This window comes from Pistacia vera, unplaced genomic scaffold (assembly GCF_008641045.1).
Source record: "Pistacia vera cultivar Batoury unplaced genomic scaffold, PisVer_v2 Contig1144, whole genome shotgun sequence".
Lineage (NCBI taxonomy): Eukaryota > Viridiplantae > Streptophyta > Magnoliopsida > Sapindales > Anacardiaceae > Pistacia > Pistacia vera.
The window spans coordinates 451,516-465,114 of NW_022195187.1; the positions used below are offsets into that span (position 1 = coordinate 451,516).

General features: G+C 34.8%; 2 protein-coding genes and 1 non-coding gene across 3 annotated transcripts; 2 read left to right on the forward strand and 1 right to left on the reverse strand.

The window, feature by feature from the left end:
- The first annotated feature begins 1,543 nt into the window (after nt 1–1,543).
- Nucleotides 1,544–3,311, forward strand: LOC116145140 (xyloglucan endotransglucosylase/hydrolase protein 31-like). Its single transcript, XM_031430574.1, has 4 exons — nt 1,544–1,841; nt 1,947–2,047; nt 2,147–2,364; nt 2,712–3,311. The coding sequence occupies exons 1-4, from the start codon at nt 1,571–1,573 to the stop codon at nt 3,070–3,072; spliced, it is 951 nt and encodes a 316-aa protein (XP_031286434.1). The 5' UTR covers nt 1,544–1,570; the 3' UTR covers nt 3,073–3,311.
- A 1,315-nt stretch (nt 3,312–4,626) lies between these two features.
- Nucleotides 4,627–4,717, forward strand: TRNAY-GUA. The gene is given in 2 exon segments: nt 4,627–4,663; nt 4,682–4,717. It is a non-coding gene; the product is annotated as a tRNA-Tyr (tRNA).
- A 4,543-nt stretch (nt 4,718–9,260) lies between these two features.
- On the reverse strand, nt 9,261–11,606 carry LOC116145190 (probable glucuronoxylan glucuronosyltransferase IRX7). The gene is made up of 4 exons (XM_031430622.1): nt 11,126–11,606; nt 10,662–11,023; nt 10,298–10,548; nt 9,261–10,187 (listed from the first exon to the last, which is right to left on the reverse strand). Exons 1-4 carry the CDS (start codon nt 11,409–11,411, stop codon nt 9,722–9,724), a joined length of 1,365 nt encoding a protein of 454 aa, XP_031286482.1. The 5' UTR covers nt 11,412–11,606; the 3' UTR covers nt 9,261–9,721.
- Between the last annotated feature and the right edge of the window lie 1,993 nt (nt 11,607–13,599).

A 13,599-nucleotide genomic window follows, 5' to 3' on the forward strand; every position in this document is an offset into this window, starting at 1 on the left:
GACAGAGAATGAGAAAATTAACAAAGTATTTGACTCTGAAATCTGAACCCACGGTCATTGTCGCCGTATAATAGAGACTTGATCAGAAGTTGCCACATACTTTAGAAGCCCGTACGATTATATGGCAGCAGCATTTGGTCAAGAGGCATGCGCAGTTTATTCTTAATTCACAAGCAGTTGAACAAGTTTGATTCATGTAAATCTTGATTCAACTGCTTAATTTGTCCACGCATATATGGTCCCTTTTGAAAATTAAGTGAAGAGACAAAAGCTCGATAAATTCTATGATGGAGTTAAATTAACGATATGCATGATGGGCAGATTGCGTTTATTAATGAGAGCGTCTCTTCATTGTAAACTATATATGAATTATGACATTCCATTCCAAGTGGGCATCTTAATGAATACAGAATTCAAACGAAGAATAACAGAGGCTTTTGGTGGATACTGGATAGGATTTGGGTCCATCTGTTTATTAGAGGTTTGACTACAGTATTTTATATTTCAAAAACATATTAGAAAAAAAAAAAAATTTGATAGTATGGTCAATGTAATCTTAATTGGTTCTTTTATAAGCATGCTTAATTAGCAAATAGTTGTAAAGTAAGGTACAAACACCACAACAATAGTGAGCTATTTAGACCATCTTGTATTTGGTGTATTCTAATATTGTCTTTAGAAACCACCCCTAGGTGATCCGGTAAGATGATAGTCAATTTTGGGTGTATTATTCAAAAAAACTTGAGTTTGATTTATTTCAATTGTTAACAGAGATGAACACTAGAGGGTATACCTAATTATTAATTTCAAGACTTAAAAGATTAATCGATGTGCATGTAAGTTAGCCTGAATACCCTTTGTCACAAATATATATAATGTTTACCAACACTAAAATGTCTTTGTTATTTCATGGTTAATTGTGTTTTAGTCCTTTTGGATCACGAGGCTATTTTATGGCATAACAACGAATGTTTCTATTTACTTTTAGTGTAAAACAGTTTTCTATAAGAATAAAAATAGGTTTAACAAATACTTCTCACAAACGCTGACGTGGTAGTTCGTAATTGATGAACTCGTATTTAGATAGATCAAATCACCTATTACGAGCTGACACATCACGTTCATAAAAAAAAAATTAATGAGAAAAGTTTGTGAGTATAATATTAGTGTTTCTATGATACTCTAGCCATCTTCATTTATAGTGATTTGACATGAACGATCATTTCGATTACACCAAGTAAAGAAGAAACCAAACCCATTAAATATCTCTCCATAAAATTTTTTCTTTGCTTCTCCAAATGAGCAAACTATTAACTAATAAAATTTCCCACAGTAAGGATTAAAAAAAAAGGCAAAAAAGGATAAAATATAACCACAAGTTGAGCAATCTTTCCCCTAATTTATCAACAATATTTCAGCGTTTTGTCACCAAGTATAACTCCCCATCAACTAACTTATCACCTTATTTCTTGAGTGGGGCCTCAGGCCTCCTATTTATACCAAGTGTATCGCCATGCTTTTCTTTCATAAACACATACCTAGCTTCAATTCTTTTGCCTCCAATAGTTCAATGCGTAATAAACATATGGCCCTTCACTTCACTATCTATCATCATTTCTCCTTCCACTGTTTCATGGCCCCCGTTCTCTATCTCATTCTCACTCTCATTCTCACAGTTTCTTCTTCAAGTAGCACTGTTCACGGACAACCTTCACCGGGCTACTACCCTAGCTCCAAAATCAATTCTTTAAGTTTTGATCAAGGATTTAGGAACCGCTGGGGTCCTCAGCATCAAAGAGTAGACCAGGGCGAGTTAACAATCTGGCTTGACAGAAGCTCAGGTCTTACTAATTTGTCCTGTGTTCTACTTTAATCTTATTCTATTTTATCCTTTTGTTCAATAAGTACAGTAGTTGATGTTCTTATTTGCTACATTTTGTAAACAGGAAGTGGGTTCAAGTCACTTCGTCAGTACCGTTCTGGTTACTTTGGAGCTGCTATCAAGCTCCAACCCGGTTACACTGCTGGAGTTATCACATCTCTCTATGTGAGAAGGATCATTAACATGTTCAATTTATGATAAATGAATATAACTCAGTAATAATTTTTATCTAATTAATTGAATTTCCATGGTGCTATGTGGTAGCTTTCGAACAACGAAGATCACCCGGGGAACCACGATGAAGTTGATATTGAGTTCCTTGGAACAATACCTGGAAAGCCCTATACTTTGCAGACTAACGTATACATAAGAGGAAGTGGTGATGGAAATATTATTGGACGAGAAATGCAGTTCCATCTCTGGTTTGATCCTACTCAAGACTTTCATAACTACGCTATCCTATGGACCCCAAGTGAAATCATGTTAGTATCACTTTTACTAATTAATAATTCACTCTTTTCAACACACTTAATTACGCTATTATATATTTCTATTCTCTGTGTATCTCTACATGCATAACTCTTTCACTTTAAATGCATGAATGTGTATTTGGTATGATTATCATAATAAAAATAATAACATACAACTAATAAAATGTCGTATTATATATGGGCATCTTTTCTTGCCCAAGATGAAAGTCAAAGGGAAACTTTTTTACAAATCATTAATAAATCATTTAAAAGGAAGTGATTAAATAAAAAATCTTGTTGGTTTCTAAATTTGGCTGGGTTTCTTCTTTTACAAACTTGTCCACAATGTGTCAAAACAGATTCCTGGTGGATGATGTGCCAATTAGAAGGTATCCAAGGAAGAGCGATGCCACATTTCCTCTAAGGCCAATGTATCTGTATGGTTCAATATGGGATGCGTCATCATGGGCCACTGAGAATGGAAGGTACAAAGCCAATTATCAATACCAACCCTTCGTTGGTAGGTACAAAAATTTCAAACTAGCTGGTTGCACCGCCGATGGACCTGCCACCTGCAGCCCACCCTCAGCCTCGCCATCCTCGTCCAGTGACCTCAGTCAACAACAACTCTCCGCAATGGCTTGGGTCCAGAGGAACTACCTGGCTTATAACTATTGCCATGACCCCAACAGAGACCATACCCAAATTCCTGAGTGTTAGGGTCTATTATAATTATTTATGGGTTCACGGCTTTTTATATTTGTACAAGCAAAGTTACATTATGTTTTGGAGGTTCTTGAGATGGGTTCCACTTGCCAAGAAAAGGTGCAAGAGTAGTTGAGCGTCCGAGACTCCAAAAAGTTGAAGGTTTTGTCGTTTTTGTTATCGTACTGGTCATCTTATTGTATTGTTTGGTTTGCTGTAACTGTAATAAATAATAAAAATTTTAAGTGGTTTTATAATGGTTCCTACAAGTATTTGATACGAGAAAGAGAGCTATAGTTTGAGAAAGATGGCTCTTAAATGTTTGTACTTTGTATTGTATTCGCCGCTAATAAATGCAAACAAGTTATGGGCAAAGGGACCAAGAATGTTTTTGTTTCTGATTGTAATTTCCTAATTATTAGAAGACACACCCGTGAATTTTGGTTGGAGCATTATAACCTGGGATGCTTTCTGCTTCATATATGACTTTTATGAAATCCCACAGGACTCTTTTTACGGGCATAATAAGATGAGTTAAGAATGAATAATTAAAGGTATATGTAATTAGGCCAGAAGAGGACAATAAAATAATTGTCAGTAAACAGGAAAATGGCATCCCCACATATCCTATATAAGAATCTAATCAATTGTACCTTTAATAAGGCAATTAAATTGAGATAAAAGAGTGTTGGATTTGAAGAAGATTTTGAGCGGCATTTCGCTTGCCATCTGGAAAATTAGACATTTTGTGAATTTGACGTTATATTTGTCTTCTATAAGCATGAAGGTGTAGCTAGAAACCCATATATATTTATAAAGAAAGGGACGGAATAACAAGATTGTGCTATATATCAGAAGGTACCCCCCCAAAAAAAAAAAAAAAAAAAAAAATCCTTGATTCTATTATTAAATATTAACCCCAAATGTATTATGTCTTTATTTGAATTTTTTTAAACAGATATTTCTTCTAACCACAAAAAAAATTATTCTGTTTTAGAGTAGTTGAGAATTTAAGTTAGGTACAATTTATTCTTAAGAATCATAAAAATTTTGTTGTTCTGTTGAAATTCCAGAAAAGAAAGAAATTCTCATAGGTATTTAATTCTTGTAAATAGGAAAATATTTATTTATAAAACGAAAATACATGACTTTATAGCATTCAGTTATTCTTAAGGCAGGCCCATAATATTTTGGTTTGGGCCTTTTCGATAAGTTTGGTAGAAAAGCAACGGGCTATGATGATAATTTACGTCTCCTTAGTCCAGTTCCCTTCCACCTTTAGTGCTAGTAAATGCAATTCGTTTCTCAGTTCAACGCCAATTAGGATAATTAAAATGATGATCAAGTAGAAGCATTATGAAAGATCAACGAGTATGTAGGGTGAACTCCCACAACATCACAATTTCACCATAAATTTTTTAACTCAACTACTCTTTTTTACAACTAATTATTTCCACCACTGAATTACCCTAGTCCCAAACTGTCAATGACCAAACCAATTTGTTTAAGAAATTATTGCAATCTACAAAGAATACGATTATAAAAAACAATCCAACAACGTTTCACAAACCGACCTTAGCTCAGTTGGTAGAGCGGAGGACTGTAGTAGGTTATCCATCAGCATATCCTTAGGTCGCTGGTTCGAATCCGGCAGGTCGGATTTTTTCAAAATCCTGTTTTTTCTACTTTTTTTTTTTTAAATATTAATTTTTCAGATCTCTTTTACTGCTTTTTTCATTAATTTTTCAAAATTCTTATTTTCTTCATTCCAATACAATATATGGTTGTGAATTGAAGTCTTAATATTTTTGTTACATTTTAAAGCTGTAGGGGGAGTGCCACATTGAGATAAAATGATTACTTGCAAAAAAAAAAGCTTTTTCTTTTTTTTTTTGGCAAGGAGCGGAGTGTCACATTAATATCTGACCTCTTTTCAATTGAATTAGAGGATAATATCTTTCATCCAATTTCTTTTCATTTTTACCTTGTTCACTTTAGTAGCTAAAGAAAACCACTCTCACGCTCGAGTCACTGGAGTCCAGTCAAATCTAGAGCCAGAGTCCAATTGACTCTAGCACTAGAGTAAAATTTTGTTTTCTGTTGACGCTTGATTTTGGACGCCAACGATTCGCACGTGGGAAACACTGAGTTGACTTAGGAGACACACGTGATGGATCCATGAGATTTGAATATGGAGCTGAGATTATATATTTTGCAGATTATATAAGTAAAAGATTGGCAAGATGGGGTTTTTATAGTGGTTCGGATGCTCAACGAGCGACTCCTACATCCACTGTTATTTTATTGATCTCTCACTATTTCTATGAATTTGCCCGTAAGGCATACAAAGATGAAGAAATACAGCGTTTTTACAGAGAGAAATAATTGAAGCTCAATCTCAGCCCAGCCACCAGCCTCCCTTCTTCGGGAAGAGAAAAATCCATTTATTCACATTTGCACTCAATGCAATAAGAGATTTTGCAAACTGCCTTGACACATGGAAGGCTCTCGTCCATTCATCTCTTTGAAATGAGATAAAGTTGGTGAGAATATCTTTGGAGATATGGGCTTGGCAGCTGGTACAGAGAGACATTAATTGTGCTGACATAGGCTTGACTTTTTGAGGCATAACATTTTCATTTCTTAATTTTAGAAAATTAAAATAACTCTTGTAAGCATTTACTGCGTTTTCTTTTCTTTTCTTTTTTGCATTAAAGTTGTGGAGAGGTAAAATGGAATAAAAGTAGATGAATGTCTTATCTACTAAACCAATTAAAAAAATATGATATTATAATTAGTAAAAAGCAAAAGGATCTTTTAAGATGTTTTTTTCATAAAGATACATTTTATATATATATATTCAAAATGTTTTAAATATATATAGAAGTTTTGTATGTTTACTTTTAGTTAGACTGTTAAAACTTAAAACAAGGACAAGAAATATCGTTCATTATCATATATTATATCTATAATTTTATTCCTTTTGTAAGATGCATGTAGGAAGTCTCTTATGAAAATAAAAGCATTTGAAAACAGTGTTTTTCATAAGAACAGTAAGATGCATTTTCTATATTATGCAAAACGTTTATAAAAAAAAAATAAAAAATATTGAATTTTTAGTAGTTGGTTGAAACAAACCATAGTGTTTTTGAAGAATAAAAGAAGAGTTGGAACATTCTTATATATGGTTTAAAACGTATAAGTCAAGGAAACATGTTTTCACGTATTTATGTAATTATTTGAAACACATTTTAAAATCAAACAACACTTAATACTTACTTTTAATTGATTAATGAGTGTTAGGGACATTGTTTTTTTCACCTTCTCATTGTGATACATATTTATAAGAGACAAAAAGAATTTATATACTGATACTATACATAACACATGTTTTTTCTGTTGTACATCCTTGAGAAAAAACTTGTTTTATATTTATATGACATTTTAATTTGATAATAATAAAATACAAAAATTATTTTTAGGTAAATTACTTAACAACAATGATACGGACTAGGGGTGTTCAAAAGAACCGGTTGGAATCGAAACCGGCGGGTACCCAAGGTTTGGTTCCGGTTCCTACCTAGAACCAATCATCAACGGGTAGGTTTCAGTTCCAAATTTTTTGAACCGTTACTATGCGGTTCTGGTTCCGGTTCCTATACGTAGGAACCGAAACCGGAAACAAGAACCGAGACTAATATAAAATAAAATTAAAATTAGGGAGGTTAATAAAAACTTTTGTAGAAAAAGTAATGTGAATACATTTATATTTATATTTCATAACATTTAAAGTAAGTTGGTTTGACTTTTGAGAATCTACCTTTACAAAGTAATGGAGTTTGTAATTTTGAATTTGTAATTTGTAATTTTATTGTTGTTAAGAAGTGCCAGGTGGGGGGTATTTGTAAGTTTTTAGGGGTTTTTTTGCCATTTTAAAAACTTTTGGGGGGTCATGGTAATTTTACCGGGTACCCAGAATCAAAACCGGAACCATTGTTACAGGTTATGGTTCTAGGTATCTAGGAACCGGAACCATTGGTTCCGGTTCTGGTTCCAAATTTTAAGGAACCGTCGGTTCAGGTTCCGATTCTGGTTGCTTCAAAAAGTGCAGGGTACCCAGAACCGAACAACCCTACTACGGACACCGACATTGTACACCGAATTGTTAGACCAAATGACGTATCCCGTGACTCAGACCAGCCACGTATCCCATGAACCAATATTTTGCAAGTAAACGGTCGTTCATCAACTATTAGACGAGAGTCCATTTACTATGGATAGGAGTCCACATAAAATAGATGCCTGTCCATACTTTAAAAAATAAAATTTTAAATACAATTAAGGGACGGCCGTTCACCATTTCTGGATGGCCGCCCCTTAATTTTGGACCCCCGTCCACATAGTATGGACACCTGTCCATACTGTAAATTTAAAAAAAAAAATTAAAAAACTTATGGACACCCGTCCATTATACAGTGGACGGGCGTCCCTCAGTGATGGACGCCCGTCAACATATAATGGACGCCCGTCAATTGTTTCAATTAAATACTATTTAATTTACAAAATTCAGGGACGCCCGTTCATCATTTATGGATGCCCGTCCCTGAGTTTTGGACGGACGTCCATTATATGTGGACGCCCGTCCAATACTGTAAATTAAAAAAAAAAAGTAAAAAAATTATCGACGCCCGTCCATTATTCAGTGGACGGGCGTCCTTAACTGATAGACGGTTGATGCCCATCCATCGTTTAATGAGTACTTTTAATTTAGGTCAAATCAATTTGGGGGAAATTTTAAAATCAGTTTGGGCCGCTCTTCTTCTTCGTCTTCATTCCTCATGGCCGCTCTTCTTCAAAGTTCTCATGTGCCGCTCTTCTTCTTTGTTGAAGTTCCTCATCTGCCGTAATTCTTCTTCAAGTTGCTCATCTGCCATTATTATTGTAAGTGTTTTAGTCTATTTGATTTCAGTTAATCACATTTTTTTTATTGGTTTTGATTGATGATTGAGCTTGTTTTACAACGTTCACTTCTTTGTCTTGGTTCCTCATCTGCCGCTCCAAACGTCGAAGCCATCTGCCATTTTTCGAGTAAGTGTTTCAGTTAATTTTGTTTGTGTTCATCATCTGTTATTGGGTTTGATTGATGATTGAGGTTGAGTGGCTAAGTTATGAAGTATTGGTTGATGAATGTGATTATAGTGAAGTGTTTCTTATTTGTTTGTGTTCATCAAATTTTTGTTTTAATTGAAATAATTGACGGGCGTCTATTATATGTTGACGCCCGTCCATCACTGAGGGACACCCGTCCACTGAATAATGGACGGGCATCCATAAGTTTTTTTAATTTTTTTTTAAATTTACAGTATGGATGGGGGTCCAAAATTAAGGGACGACCGTCTAGAAATGATGAACGACCATTCCTTAATTTTATTTTTTAAAGTATGGACGGCCGTCTATTTTATGTAGACTTCCGTCCAATAATAGTGAACAACAGTTAGTAGTTGATGAACTGCTGTTCACTCACAAAATATTGGTTTATGAAATACGTGACTGGTCTAAGTCATAGAACATGTTATTCGGTATAACAATTTGGTGCACAAAATCGGTATCCGTAGCATTGTTGGTTACTTAAAGATCCACATAAGTCAATGAGTCCATGAATGTATGAAGCAAATCAACAAACCCAACAGTTACCGGCCCACCGCCTCCACTAAACAGAAAAAAACTACCTTTGGCTAACATAACCAATTAAAAAAAGTCAGTGTGGGCACTGTGGTTGGTTTTCTTTCGATACGGTGTCCGTGACCACTGACAAACTCTTCACTACCGTCCCACGCTACTCCACCCTATATTTAAAGCTCTGACACTTCTCAGCTGTCACTATGTCTTGTCTTTTAAATTGTTTTAATCTTCTCTTTGTTTTTTCAGAACAAAAGTTTCTACCTTTTTCTAATTTCAATGAATCTACTCTTTCCTTTACTTTTCACCAGGTCATTCTCAAGAGTCAAGACTCATGCTACTGTGTTTGGTATTGTTATGTCCATGACATCAATCTACATCCATAAAATATGATAAAAAGTTCCCTAAAACCATTGCCCCAGTCACATTTATACATACCCAAATCGTAACCCAATTAATCAAAATTCTTTCTGTTTGTTTTATTCTTTTTCTTTTCATAAAAGATACTTTTTGCTTTCAAAAAAGAAATTTTAAAACTCTAATTAAAATTCTCTTTACAACTTAGAATATTAAATAACAATATGTGCAGTACAATAATTCTAGAGCCCCGCATGACAGCATCAGCCAACCATATGTGTATGTATTATTTTATTAGTATTTAAATTATCAAAAAAATAATCAAAAAATTTATCTTCCACATGTACAAGGCTGTAGCGCAAAGTTTCTCGTCTTGACCGCACCGTCAACCAATAACACCACGCCACATCAGCAAGTATTCACGTGCCAACCTAAATCTCCCAAAAAAATCTAACCTCCCATCACACTGGTCCCCACCACCACGCCGTATAAAATTCTCATCCCTCCCTCCTCTCATATACAACTGATAAATCCAGCTGTCCTCCATTATTTTCCATCCACGTGGGGAGAGGAGCATCTTAGCTGGCAACTCCAGCCTCCAATGGATCCAATCCTATGTGTCAGATTCTTATTGGGTTGAAACCCTTGACCTCCTGTACGACCTGTCCAGCTTTTGAGACAAAGCATGTAGGACCTGCCAAGTGGCATCCCCTTCCTGGATCTGATCATTGAAAAGTAGAGCCCGTCTGACATTCGGGTCCCATAGGTTCCTCTGAATGCTACTCAAATTGGTAGAAGCCACGCGTTCCAGTATCATTCCCAAGTTTGCCACGTCCTTTTCAGCCACCGTTAAAGATATCTCCGGCCAGTTAACGGCGTCCGAGAAGGGCAACTGGATGCCATCCGCTATAATTACCGGCACACATCCTAATACAACTGATTCTACAAGCCTGGGACTCCACGGAGCCCATCCAAGCGGACACAAACAGAACACTGACCGTACAATTTCTGACTGGTAACCAGCAAATCTGTGCCTTTGTAAGTAAAACCTTTGGTCACCATTATATTTTCTCCATATGACCGTTCTAACCTTCCTGTAATATAAAAAACCAAGGTTAATTACGTAATTACAAATCGTAAACAAATCAAAAACTATGATTATAAGTTTGATTAGCAACAATAAGATTTGATAAATGATGATTACTTGCTGTAAAAACGCCCACTGACGTTCTTAGGGTGAACTTCCATTTTACCCCTAAAGAACACCCAAATATCACGTTGCCCGGTCACCGTAGCTTTCTCCAGAGTTTTCCGTACACTTCCCGGCGAAATATAGGGTGGGATTACTACATTTTCAACCTCTTGACATGGGTGTTTATACTTAACACCAAATGTTTGCAGTATTATAGATTTCTTTAAAAATTCTGGTATCCCATCAGCGATAGCTCTGTGCTCCTATAATACAGAAACACAAAAATATAAATCAAGCAAAAAACAAATAAATGTTTTTAACAAGTATCGAAAGTGTTTTCAATGTTTTCAATTTTCAAATGATGTCTTGGTCTTACCATGGCATGGAAGCAAGCGCCGTAATCGTGGGAGGCGACGAAGACGTGATCGGAGCCCTGGGTCCGGTTCCAAAACGGGTAGTGAGATGAGATAAATTGGATAGCGGAGAATATGAGAGAGCGAGCGTGACCAATGGCAGGGAACCCGTTAACGGTGCTAAAGTTGCAGGATACATAAACGGGTACGAAGTAGAAGTCCGCTTCATACGGGTCAAACGTTCGTCCGTCGCTGTTTAAGAGTGCCCTGTGGATTGCTACCTCCGAAGCAAATAAATGGTTGCTGCACCGCTCATTTGATAGCCAATCCGTGTTGTATTTTGACGGCAACTCGTAAACATATATTTTCAAATCGTTCAATGACCCTGTAAAAAAGAAAGAAAAAAAAAAGTCTACGTGATTAACCACGAGCAAGAAATTGATCGGAATGTGAAGTTGATAATATGAAATGATCTTAAATTTAATACCTTTGTTACTGTTCGTTGGTTGCTGCAGAAATGATGTGTTGATCGATTCGATGAGAGCACGAGAAGGAAGGTTAGATTTTGAGTTAGCAAAATGAGTTTTAGACAAAGGTATAGGCTTGTGGCTGATAAAGTAAGAAGTGAGGAAATAAAGAGTTAGAGAAAACCAAAGAACCCATTTGTAATATTTGAAGCACAAGTTTTTCTCCTGTTGCCTTCCATGTTTGTGCAGTAACCTCATTTTGACATAGAACCCTCGCCTCTTGATGGGTCTTTTGAGCTCCTCCATTTCATTTAAAACGCATAAAGATGAAAGATTTTTCTTTCGGAAGGTGATAGGTTGAAGTCACAGTTGAGATGGGCCTTTCAGTTTCTGGTTTGTGTAGAAGTGAAGACGAAGATAGAGTGATGGAAGATATGGGTTTGTTGGTCCTTCAATTCTTAATCTTTCACACCAAAATAAACAAATAAAAAAGAATTAAAACTTTGCAAGTCACAGCTGAGATGGGCCTTTCAGTTTCTGGTTTCTGTAGAAGTGAAGACGAAGATAGAGTGATGGAAGATAAGGTTTTGTTGGTCCTTCAATTCTTAATCTTTCACACCAAAATAAACAAAAAAAAAAAGAATTAAAACTTTGCATCAACTTTGCTCGTCTTCTTTATTCTCTTCTCTCATGGTCATGGGTCTGGGTTTGGTTAAGTTCTGGTAGTTCAAATTTAATCATATAAAAATGAAAAATAATAAATAAAATTTAAGAGGGTTGCAGAGAGACAACAGAGAGGATAGCAGAGAGTTCACATGGCGATAGAGCTGAACAGAGCCGGGTAAAAGAAGTTCTCGGTTTCTATGCTGGTAATGGTTACCATCAATTGAGTTTTCAAGGTCCAAATAACTAAAATACCCTTGCTGGTCTTAAAATATTGTCTAAGATAATGGTATTTTTTCGTCAAATAGATAACTTTTTGGGTGTTGAATTAAACGATAAGGTTATCTTAAACATAGATATAATCAACTTGACATCATGATTAACAAGTGTCTGTTGGGTTTTATGTAAGTTGCAAGTATTGCCAGATTGAGGTACAGGTCATTAAAATTGAGCTGCAGCCGTAGATTTTGTTCGATGAACGGTCCAGATTGGTTCAGAGGCTGACAACACAATTTATTGTAGGACATTGGTTGGAGGCAAAGTTTGGTGATATTTAATTCTGTCATAAATATGGATATTACAGGCATACAGCTGTAAGTACAAATTTCTTGGAAATATTTAGCATAAAGTTCTTTAATCGCTTTTGTAAGTGTTAAATTGAAAAAGAAAGGTAGGATTAATTATAAAGTTATACTTTAATTAGAATAATGTAGAAACCATTAAATGTTTGGGATGTAGTTTAGTGATTAAATATTTAAAACGATCACGAGAATAAAGTTTATTCAAATTATAGATCATGTTTGATCTCGATCCCATTTATTTTGATTCCTCTTGTTTCTACTATGGAGTTTAAATCATATAAAAATAATGCCCTTCTTAGACTCATAATATTAGTAATTTAATCAATTAATTTATTAAAAATCATTATAATAACTAATCTCGTAATAATGTTTACCATAAATTTGTTTATTTAATTAACTTTTTAGGTTCAAATCACTTTGAGGTTACATATCATATTTATAGTTTATTTAAAATATTAAATTTGTTAGGTGTTTAATGCACTTCGAAGATTAGTTAATGTATGTACAAGTTAACCCCAAAACCTCGTGATAAAAAAAAAAAAAAATTGTTTACTTATTTTTTAATTGTGGATACAATGGCATTTGTAGTTGGCAAAGAAAAGGACTCACTTGTCCTATTTAATAAAATGGTTTTTTTTTTTTTTTTTCTTGAAAAAATCAATTTAATGGGAAAAAACCTAAGACTATTCTTGTGTCTTAATGCAAACATGTGAATAAGATGGATGAACATTGATAGTGGAGTTAATTTGTTAATGTCAATATTTTTACAAGTCACAAAGAGGAATTGGTCCACTTGGTATCGATACCACATGTAAAGAATAAATTGTTGACTTTCGACAGCTTAAAAGATTAAAAGAATACAAAAGCCTTCCATTTTTGAATGTTCGTCGCCAGAACCAGTTCTCCACCATCCGCCCTTCAATTATTTTCCTAATATTAAAAAAACCAACCATTCACAGTAATAAAAATATTTAAATTAATTAACAGTTTTTCTTCTCTTTTTTCTATTTCCACTTGATACAAAGTTGGAAATTGATTACATTTTAAATTATTATTATAAGTTTTATTTTATTTTATTTAATAACTAAGTCCTAAACACTGCTTCATTGAATCTTGACCAAAGACAGGAGACTCGAGTCGACCATTGATTTTATTGGGAAGTCTCGTATACGGCAAGATGTATATTTCTCGTGATTGTTACGTAAACTAAAGGGGATAATAACCATTTTGTACCCTAGATTTGATTTTAC

Coding starts and splice junctions, on each gene's coding strand:
- LOC116145140 (XM_031430574.1), top strand. CDS start 1,571: ATGCGTAATAAACATATGGCCCTTCACTTCACTATCTATCATCATTTC. Junction 1,842..1,946: donor CTGGCTTGACAGAAGCTCAG/GTCTTACTAATT, acceptor TTTTGTAAACAG/GAAGTGGGTTCAAGTCACTT. Junction 2,048..2,146: donor GAGTTATCACATCTCTCTAT/GTGAGAAGGATC, acceptor GCTATGTGGTAG/CTTTCGAACAACGAAGATCA.
- LOC116145190 (XM_031430622.1), bottom strand. CDS start 11,411: ATGGAGGAGCTCAAAAGACCCATCAAGAGGCGAGGGTTCTATGTCAAA. Junction 11,024..11,125: donor ACCAACGAACAGTAACAAAG/GTATTAAATTTA, acceptor TCTTTTTTACAG/GGTCATTGAACGATTTGAAA. Junction 10,188..10,297: donor AGTGGGCGTTTTTACAGCAA/GTAATCATCATT, acceptor TTTATATTACAG/GAAGGTTAGAACGGTCATAT.